The sequence below is a fragment of the Myiozetetes cayanensis genome, unplaced genomic scaffold, assembly GCF_022539395.1.
Source record: "Myiozetetes cayanensis isolate MyiCay16 unplaced genomic scaffold, myiCay2020 scf2-11, whole genome shotgun sequence".
NCBI classification, from domain to species: domain Eukaryota; kingdom Metazoa; phylum Chordata; class Aves; order Passeriformes; family Tyrannidae; genus Myiozetetes; species Myiozetetes cayanensis.
In genome coordinates this window covers 103,080,133-103,088,458 of record NW_026087411.1, presented here as the reverse complement: position 1 = coordinate 103,088,458, position 8,326 = coordinate 103,080,133, and the positions used below count along the sequence as shown (strand labels likewise).

Sequence of the window (8,326 nt, the reverse complement as noted above, 5' to 3'; positions counted from 1 at the left end):
AGTTGGCTAATAAAATGGGGTTTGAAAATTGGTTTAGCTAGTGCAAATAAATGTACCCTGTAATTGTCCACACCAATTGTCTCTGCTTAAGCTTTTATTTTTTTTTTCCACTGTACTGGGAAAGTAGAAGCAGCATGATAAAGTACACATCAAGGGAATGAAAACAAAGATTTTATATTTGGAATGACTGTGGTCAAGTCTGAATTTAGATCTCAAGTGTATTCAGGCCAGTTCTTCAAATGCCTGAACTTGTCAAATGCCTAGCTGAATTCAGTGTCACATCAATTTGTGCCTGTTGAAGGTCTGGATTTACTGCACTGAACTAAGTAAAATACCCAATAGTCATGGTACACAAACTTGCTGGGGCCCAAGAACACACAGGTTTATGAATACGTAGCACACTGTAGGGATGGACATATGGCACATCCATTATTGTGGTGACTTTGCCCCCAACCTGCACTTACTGTTTCCTCATAGCAAACCTGAGATTTCTGTACTTCCATCACCAAGCAACTTCCTTTGTGGCTGAAGTAGGGATTGATGTCCCAAACTAGTTTCTTACAAGTGGATCCTCAAAGGACTTGCTGGCCATTTGGTTATTAATTCATACCTTCTTTTTCTGTCAGTGTGAAGAAAGACAACGTCACAAACACCTGTACAGGCAACTCCTTGGTCCCATGGTGTTTAAACCAATGACCAAACATATTTCATGGACTTTCACATCTTGCTGCTGTCACATCAAATGCCACCTCTTAAGACAACCACCTGCCAGTTTCGCGTTCATTTGACACATATTTCATGGCTCTGAATCTTCCCTAGGATTTTTAATTTTACTGACTTAACACAAGGAGTAACAAACAGGATCTTCAGCTACCAACAGGAACATTAATTCCTCCATGCAGTGATGGAACAGCTTTAAGCCTTTTGCAATGCAAAGAACAGAAACCAAGTAAAATCTCTTGTTTACTACCAGTACTTCAGCTTCTGTGCTTTGGCAACTATACCTCCATCATATACTTATCCACCTGTGTGCCACGATGAGGCCAGTCCCTTAATCAGAAGCATGCCAGCTGTGTTGTTTCTGATCCCTCCCAATTCTCTTGTTACAGTGGACATTTCAGAAGTCTTTATAAGACACAATGTCATTCCATTAACTGTGACATCTGGTCCCCTTGGATGATCCTGACATCACAAGTATGAAATAGGGAAATTGTTCTTACTACAATGGTTTTTTAACCAGAAATAGAAATGTCCTGCCTAGCTGACTTTTTGTAAAAAAAGCATCACCTATAGTTTGAGAGTTGAAATGTCCAGGATACAGGACTATGTTGCTTATTTCATCAACATTGCAAAGTTAAAGATTTTATTTAAAAGAAAAATAGTAAATGGCACATCATGTAATTGCTATTTATTTTCATAAACATGAGGTATTTCAAAGTGCTATAAGACGCAGCACTAAATGTACATCGTTGGAAGAAATTAAACACAGAACTTTGCAGTTACCCAGTTCTATGCACCAAACATTAACAAATACATTAACTGGAAGAAACAGGCTAGGAAAAGGCATATATAGTAAATTTCTTTACAAAAGTTTCTTAGTTCAAAAAAGTGATAAAGTAATATCTACTCAAAACTTTCACAACTCATTTTCATACGAAAATATAAGTATCAAATTTAGTTATGTATCAGCATCATACTAAAGTATACAGGCAATGTAAGAATTAGTACAGTACATAACAGAGATTAACAATATATTTGTATACAAAAACATGCTCCTCAAACATTGAGGTATTACAGTACTTAGGTATGAACTTCCAGTCTAATACTGGCAGCAAAAGCCACCTCTCATAACCCAAGACATGTACAAAAGGCAAGTGTGTAGATGGTATTTACAGAAATTCCCACAGGGGTACAAAATGCCAACCCCTAAAGTAACATCTGTTAGAACATAAGCACCATAAAACTTAGGAATGAACATTTTAAAACTCAACTAGATGTCATCAGCAGCTCCAAATGCTCACAACAATTAAAAAAAAAAAATCCCCACCATCTACAGTTCTTAAGAAAAACAAAGGCAGTTCATTGTTGTTTGGTAGTCTTGCAATAAACTCCTTGCAAGAACATCCATTTGCTCCGTACCCGGATAATATAGTTTGTCAATTACTTCAGGGACTGGATTGAAATTAAAACCAACATTCTTAACGTCAAAAAACACAATTTTTTTAAAAGAATCAAAAATGTGCAAAGTGGCAATGACTGTCCTGGTCAGCCAAAAAAAAAAAAAAAAAAGAACCAAACCAAAAAAAAGTTTAGCAAGTCCTCTTGTATTCTATTTTCTTTAGCAATTGTTGTTGTCTGGCTTGCAATTTTTCCTTTTCTAGCAATAATTTTTGCTCCTCTTCCTGAAGAGAATGCACATATTCAGTGGCTTTTTTCAAGATCACAACTTTCACAGCTTTCTCATTTTTAACCAGTTCTGGAATATGGTCCCTTAGTGTGAGGAAACTTGACCGAAGATCATTACGTCGTTGACGCTCAAGGATGTTATGGTTGCGTCGACGTTCGCTATCCTCTGAATCAGAGTTTCGAGGACTTGAACTCTTAGGCTTTGGTTGGATCATGGGCTTTACTGGACGGGGCACCTCGGTTTTTAGCTTTTTCTGTGGTGGAGGTTCTTCAGGCTCCACGTATGGAGAAGGAGCGGCATAATTATGCTGCTGGTGAATTGGTGCACAACGCTTTAAAATCAGTCCATTCTGCTGTGTCCTGACTGATGGAAAAGTGGTATTTTTAGGACGCACTGTAATAGTAAGGGTGGTAACAGCCTTGTTGGTGGAGGAGCGTCTTTTCTCCACTGTAACAACATCTATTTCTTCTTCTTCATCCTCTTCTTCCTCCTCTTCATCATCTTCTGGTAATAAAAAACAGAAAATAAAATAGATGTTATTCTGACTGAAAATACTCTGACCAAGTATCAATCCAGATGTATTTATTGACAAAATATATCCGGTCAAAGCAGTAATGAAATAACTGATGGCAAAAATAGGGTGTGCCCACCATATGTAGTCAGATATAGATCTGTAAAAGTAATGTAATGCACATGAAATGAGCGAAGAACAGTGATTTCTGAAAACTTTTCAAGTTTAATAAGGTGGGTTTTTTTAAACACGTCTGATTTTTAATCCAAGTGGGGCTACCATCCACACAATCGCGGAGGCAGAAAAGAATTTTTAGGCAGAATTTATGTATTTTGAATGGAATCGTCGAGCTGCAGCACAAAAGGCAAGCACAGAGCCACAACACAGCCCCTGCTTGGTAGAAAAGCAGCCGGAAAACGAAACAATCGCTGGGTTTGTTCTGAGGCAGAAGGTGAAGCTGTTCCAGCCGGGGACCCTTTAAGCCGGCGCTTGGTGCACTGCCAAGAAGACAGCTGTTGGAAGTGCTTCCTCACCCAAAGCTGTCAAACCAGACATTAAAGGGACAGCAGGCTCTGAAACCCGGGACGGATCACCAAGTTTGTGGTTGTGGTCATAGGGACCAGCTCATCCACACACGCCGAACCACATTTCATCTCAAGTGGACTCCTCTGCGTGCACGGACAGGGGATGTTTTGGGCATTTTGGGCTCTGTCAGTACAAGTGCTGCTCTAAGGGGTCACTAGACCGGCTCCAGGCTTTCCGGATCGCGCCTGAGGGCACACGCACACGGTCAGCCCCATACACCCCGTGCTCAGGATGGCAGTGGCGGCCCGCACCGGCCCCCCCGCCCCACGAGGGGCAGAACGCGGCGAAGGAACCCGGGGCTCCCCGGTGAAGCTTTAGCCCCATCGCCCCCCAGCCCTGCCCGCTCAGCAGAAGCGGCGGGCGGGCGCTGCCCCCGGGCCGTGTCCGCCACCCCCGCGGGGGGCCCGGCGCTGCCGCCCCTGCTGCCGCCTGCCGGCCTCCCGCCCCGCCCCGCCCGGGGCCGCCATCGAGGCGCAGCTTCCCCCGCCCGCCCGCCCGGGGGCAGCTGGCGGGGGCCCGGAACCGCCACCCCTCTCGCACCACGCGGGGCTGGAGCGCTTACCCGAGTCGCTGAGCATGTCGTCCCCGGAGCTGCTGCTGCTGCTGCTGCTGGCCCGGCTGTCCCCGGCGGGGCGCGGAGAGCGGCCGCCCCGCGGAGCCCCACCGGCCGCCGGGGCCGCCGCCGGCGCCTCCCGCTTGTTGACGGGGAAGGGGAACACCACGGCCGGGTCGACGCACTCGGGCACGGCGCCGCCCAGCTCCGCGCGGCCGCTGCCGGCGGCGGGGCCGCTCGCGGGCCCCGGGGGGGGCGGCGGGGCGGCGGCGACGGGCGCCTTGCTCTGCAGCTTCTCGCTGACCGCCCGCTCCAGCTTCTCGCGGGCTGAGAAGCCGCTCCACATGCAGTCCTGGATGATGATGGAGTTGAGATTGTTGGTCACGCCGGGCCCCGTCTCGAAGTAGTCCCCTCCGTCCGCGCCGCCCCACAGGTCGGCCTCGGGGGGCAGCAGGAGTAGCTCGGACGCCCAGTCCAGGGGGTCGGTGGGGCGGCAGCCCCCCAGGGCCGCCCCTCCCCACGGCACCGGGGCTCCCCCCGGAGGGTGCTCCTGGAGCCCGGCCCGGCTGGGAGACAGGGGAGGGGTGGGCAGCAGCTCAAACTTTTTCCAGATGTCCTCGCCGGGGGGAGCAGAGTCCGGCCCGCACAAATAAAAATCATCTTCGTCTGGATAGAAACAGGGCTGCAAAGAGTCGAACTCGAGATCTGGGTTTTTACTGACCATTCCTGGCATTACGGGTCTCTGTTCGCTGATCCCTGGGTCGGGCAATGGTTTCAAAGACAGGTTTTATGAGTATTTCCACCAAGGGGAAGAAGAAAAGAGGTTCTCCCAAGACCTGAAACTAAAAAAAAAAAAAAAATCAACAACAAAAAAAAACCACCACAATTAAAATACGAATTAAGAAGCAGATAAGAATGTGACTCCCTCCAAAAGGAAGGGGAAAAAAAAATAACAATCCCACCATCAATAGCAAGGCAGAGGGAGCCTTCAGAAAGTTGAGAAAAAAAAATGCATCTCACACACCTTTCCTCCCGACTCAAGATACTGAAAGCAAAGCGCTCAGGTAGTGCTCCCCCTTCCAGAGCAGAGCCTGCCCCGCCACTCCGCGGGGACACAAACCCAGCCTGTGCTCATAGCCCTCGCCTGCTCTCCCCAAACCGCTTCAAACGCTCAAAACTGCAGGGTAACTGCAGACAGATGCATGGCTTTGATACCGTAATCTCTCCAGAAAGGCTTCTTAATATGCCAGCAAAAGTAGAGGAAGTTTACTCCTTTTGTCATCTGCGGAGCAGTGCAAAGGGGAGAGGAGAGGGATGCAAAAAAGGGGGTGGAGGGGCTCTTTGCAACTTCGCAAATCGCCAGTTCACTCACTCAAAGCGAGCAAGCGAAATCTGCACACTACCCAAGGGGGGAGGGGGGAGAGGAGGAGAAATCCAGCAGCAACAGAAATTATCAACCTTATGTAATAATCTCACGCACAAAATGCATTAAAACCACCCCGGCGCCACCAACAAAGCCTCCTGATTTGCCAAGAAGGCACGGGAAGTTTTTCTCCTTTTTCCTGCAGCAGCGAGGTTGCAAAGACAACAACTCTGCTCGTTTTGCCACTTCATGCACTCAAACCTCCCGCAAACACACCAGCTCTCCAGCTCTCTCACCTCCGGGGAATGCACGCTGCTGCTCTTACCTCGGCCGGACCCCCCAGTCACTACCCACGGCCATTCAACCACAGCCCCATTCCTCTGCCGAGAGCTCCGTTGCATCAGACATTAAAAAAAAAAAAAAAAAAAGCCAAACCGGAAAAAAAAAAAAAAGCGCAAGCTTAAAGTCCAAAGAAGCCAGTCAGCGTTTCCCTTCACTTTGGTAAAGGTACCGCGAAAGGAAATCGTTCTGCTGGGTTCACAACAGCTGACGCTGAAACGGAGACCAAAAGGGAGGGAAGAAAAAATCCATGAAAAGCCTTATGATGAAACGCCGAGAAACGCGCCCGGCTCGGCTCAGCTGCGCTCCCGCCCCGCCCCCTGAGCGCCTCCCGGACTGTGCATTTTTCTACTAGGGAAATACATTAAACCGTTTAAAATGCAAAGCAGTAAAGAGGCACCTACAAAACACTGGCGATCTCAATGCGACAGCTCCAAACCAAAACACAAATATCCTCCAGGATTTTCTTCTACTCAGCGAGAACCCCATTCACGCTCCGCTCTGCCCCTGCGATCCCCTTCCCGCCCCATCCTCCTCTCGGCAACTCAAACGCGATGGAGAATTGGATTTATTTGATTGGGGTTTTGTCCTGCAGCCCAGAGCCTGCAGCTTCCTCTTCTTACCTCCTTGGTGATGGTGGTGGGTGTGCGAGGGGGAGGAGTGGCGGGGGGAAGGGGAGAGAAAAAAAAAAGGCAGCTGATGGTGTCTGTGGCACTTTCCGCGCCCGCCCGCCGGCCCCCGCGGCCGCCCGGCCTCCGCATCCACCCTCTGCTCGCAGACAGATGACTGTCACTGCCTGGCTTTGAAGCGGCTGGATATTATTAACCCCCCAAAAAGGCATTAAAAAAAATCGGTAAAAAACCCCATGACACAGTCGGGAAGGAGCGCTGGGAAACAGGGGGAGAAAGGCGGGAGCGGCGGCCCTGCCCCCCCTCCACGCGCGCAGGGCGGGGCCGCGCGTTTGGCGCCAAAAGCCCCGTTCGCTCTTTATCCTCCGGGAGGGCGCTCGGATGTCCCGGGGTCGGCCCTGCTGAGCCGCCCCCCAGTGTACCCTGTCCTTCCCGCTCCCCCCCGGCCCCAAGCTCGGGGGAAACGTCGCCTCCGGAGTGGTGTCCCCTCGCCACTCGGCGCTGCGACCTCGCGCGCAAACACCCGGGGGAGTTGAAAATAAATAAACAAGTAGGGACTGAGGGAAGTGGCTGGGCGAGAAAGCCACTCCATCTCGGGGCTCTATACATGATCAGTAGCACTCGCCCAGCAGCGATCGCCTCCCCGCAGGCGAGCGGGGCTCTCACGCCGCCGCTACCGCGGGCGCGCTGTCGGGGCCGGACCCGGGCGAGGCGGGTAGGCGGGCGGGCAGGCGGACGGGCCCGACCGACCCCGCGCTCAGCGCTCCCGGCTCTGCACCGGGACCCGGACCGGGATCGGGATACGGCGGGAGCCGCCCGCGTTCCGCTGCCGACGGCGACACCTTGCGGACGGACGGCGCGAACGGCGGCGCTCGCGGCGCTCCCGGCGCCCCCGCGCATTCCCCCGGCGGCGGCACCCACCGCTCTCTCGCCTCCTTCCCCGCGGCGCGGGGCCGCGGGACGGGACGGGACGGGACGGGACGGGACGCGGCGGCACGGGACGGGACCACGGCGCTTCCCTCGGCGGTGCGCGGCAGCGGGCGCTGGTACGATCCCGATCCCGGTCCCGCCGCCGCTCGGGGCGGTGCCTCCTCGCTCATAGGCTGCAGGTTGAGGCGGGGACTGGGCGTCGCTCGCAGCAGCCGGTGGCGGCGGGCGGTCGCTTTGTGTGCGGCGGCGTTGGCGGCGTTGGGGCCGCCTTCCCGGCCCGCCTTGGTGGGGGCGAGCCCGGGCTCTTCAAACCCGGCGGGCACGGCAGTGAGGGAGCGAGCTGGAGGAAATAAACTCCAAGGGAGGCAGGGATGTGCCGTGTGCGCCTTCGCCTCGTCCCTTCCGGCAGTTTTGGGCAGGAAGGTCCTGCCTCTCCCGCGTGGTGATACCCCCCTCGCCTCCGTGTCACGTTTCAGTGGCCAAAACTTGGAGGCTCCACGAGTTCAGTGCCCTGAGGCGGCCTTGGGGCTGGTCGGGTACGCCGGGCATCTGGAGTGTAGCTGGCTCACCGAAGGTGGCAACTGCTTTGCAATGACCCTAGCCAAGGCAGTGAGCTTCTGCTGGGCTCCTTGTCCCCCCATCTCGCCCCTGCCTGCGTTTCTCCTCCCCGAAGTAACTGGTTGTATTTTTGCTTAGGAGCCTTCCGTTGGTCCTGGCTTAGAGCAGAAAGGGCACTTGGAAGGTGAATCCTCTGTACCAGAGCTTCCAAGTGAATACTATTCAAGCAGGGGGTGCTGAAGGTGACTTTTAGATACCCCTTTATGAGTTACAGTTTGGCTGGACTCAGCTCTGGCAGGGGCGGCGCCCCATAAAGCAGAGTAGCGCTGGACCTGCTGCTGCTGCTGCTGGGGCTGCAGCCAGTCCCCGTGGCATGAAGCTCATCAGGCTTGCCTGAACTTTGGTGATTTGGCCTCCATCCCTCTAATTCACTTTGGATTCAAGACAGGGG

At 52.5% G+C, this 8,326-nt stretch overlaps 1 protein-coding gene across 5 annotated transcripts; it reads right to left on the bottom strand.

Moving 5' to 3' along the window:
* Positions 1-1,393: 1,393 nt before the first annotated feature.
* MYCN (MYCN proto-oncogene, bHLH transcription factor) lies at positions 1,394-7,409 on the bottom strand. Of its 5 annotated transcripts, none has more exons than XM_050316601.1 (3): positions 7,309-7,409; positions 4,066-4,898; positions 1,394-2,911 (listed from the first exon to the last, which is right to left on the bottom strand). In XM_050316601.1, exons 2-3 carry the CDS (start codon positions 4,787-4,789, stop codon positions 2,310-2,312), a joined length of 1,326 nt encoding a protein of 441 aa, XP_050172558.1. In that variant the 5' UTR covers positions 4,790-4,898; positions 7,309-7,409; the 3' UTR covers positions 1,394-2,309. The 5 variants fall into 5 exon arrangements, with proteins under 5 accessions (XP_050172558.1, XP_050172555.1, XP_050172559.1 ...); XM_050316598.1 differs by lacking the exon at positions 7,309-7,409 and adding an exon at positions 6,382-6,513; XM_050316602.1 differs by lacking the exon at positions 7,309-7,409 and adding an exon at positions 6,163-6,266.
* Positions 7,410-8,326: the final 917 nt, after the last annotated feature.

What these genes read in the sequence shown, in the direction of transcription:
- MYCN (XM_050316601.1), bottom strand. Translation starts at nt 4,789, where the DNA reads ATGCCAGGAATGGTCAGTAAAAACCCAGATCTCGAGTTCGACTCTTTG. An exon ending in CGACATGCTCAGCGACTCGG is followed by an intron (nt 2,912 to 4,065) that starts GTAAGCGCTCCA and finishes TTTTATTACCAG; the next exon opens with AAGATGATGAAGAGGAGGAA.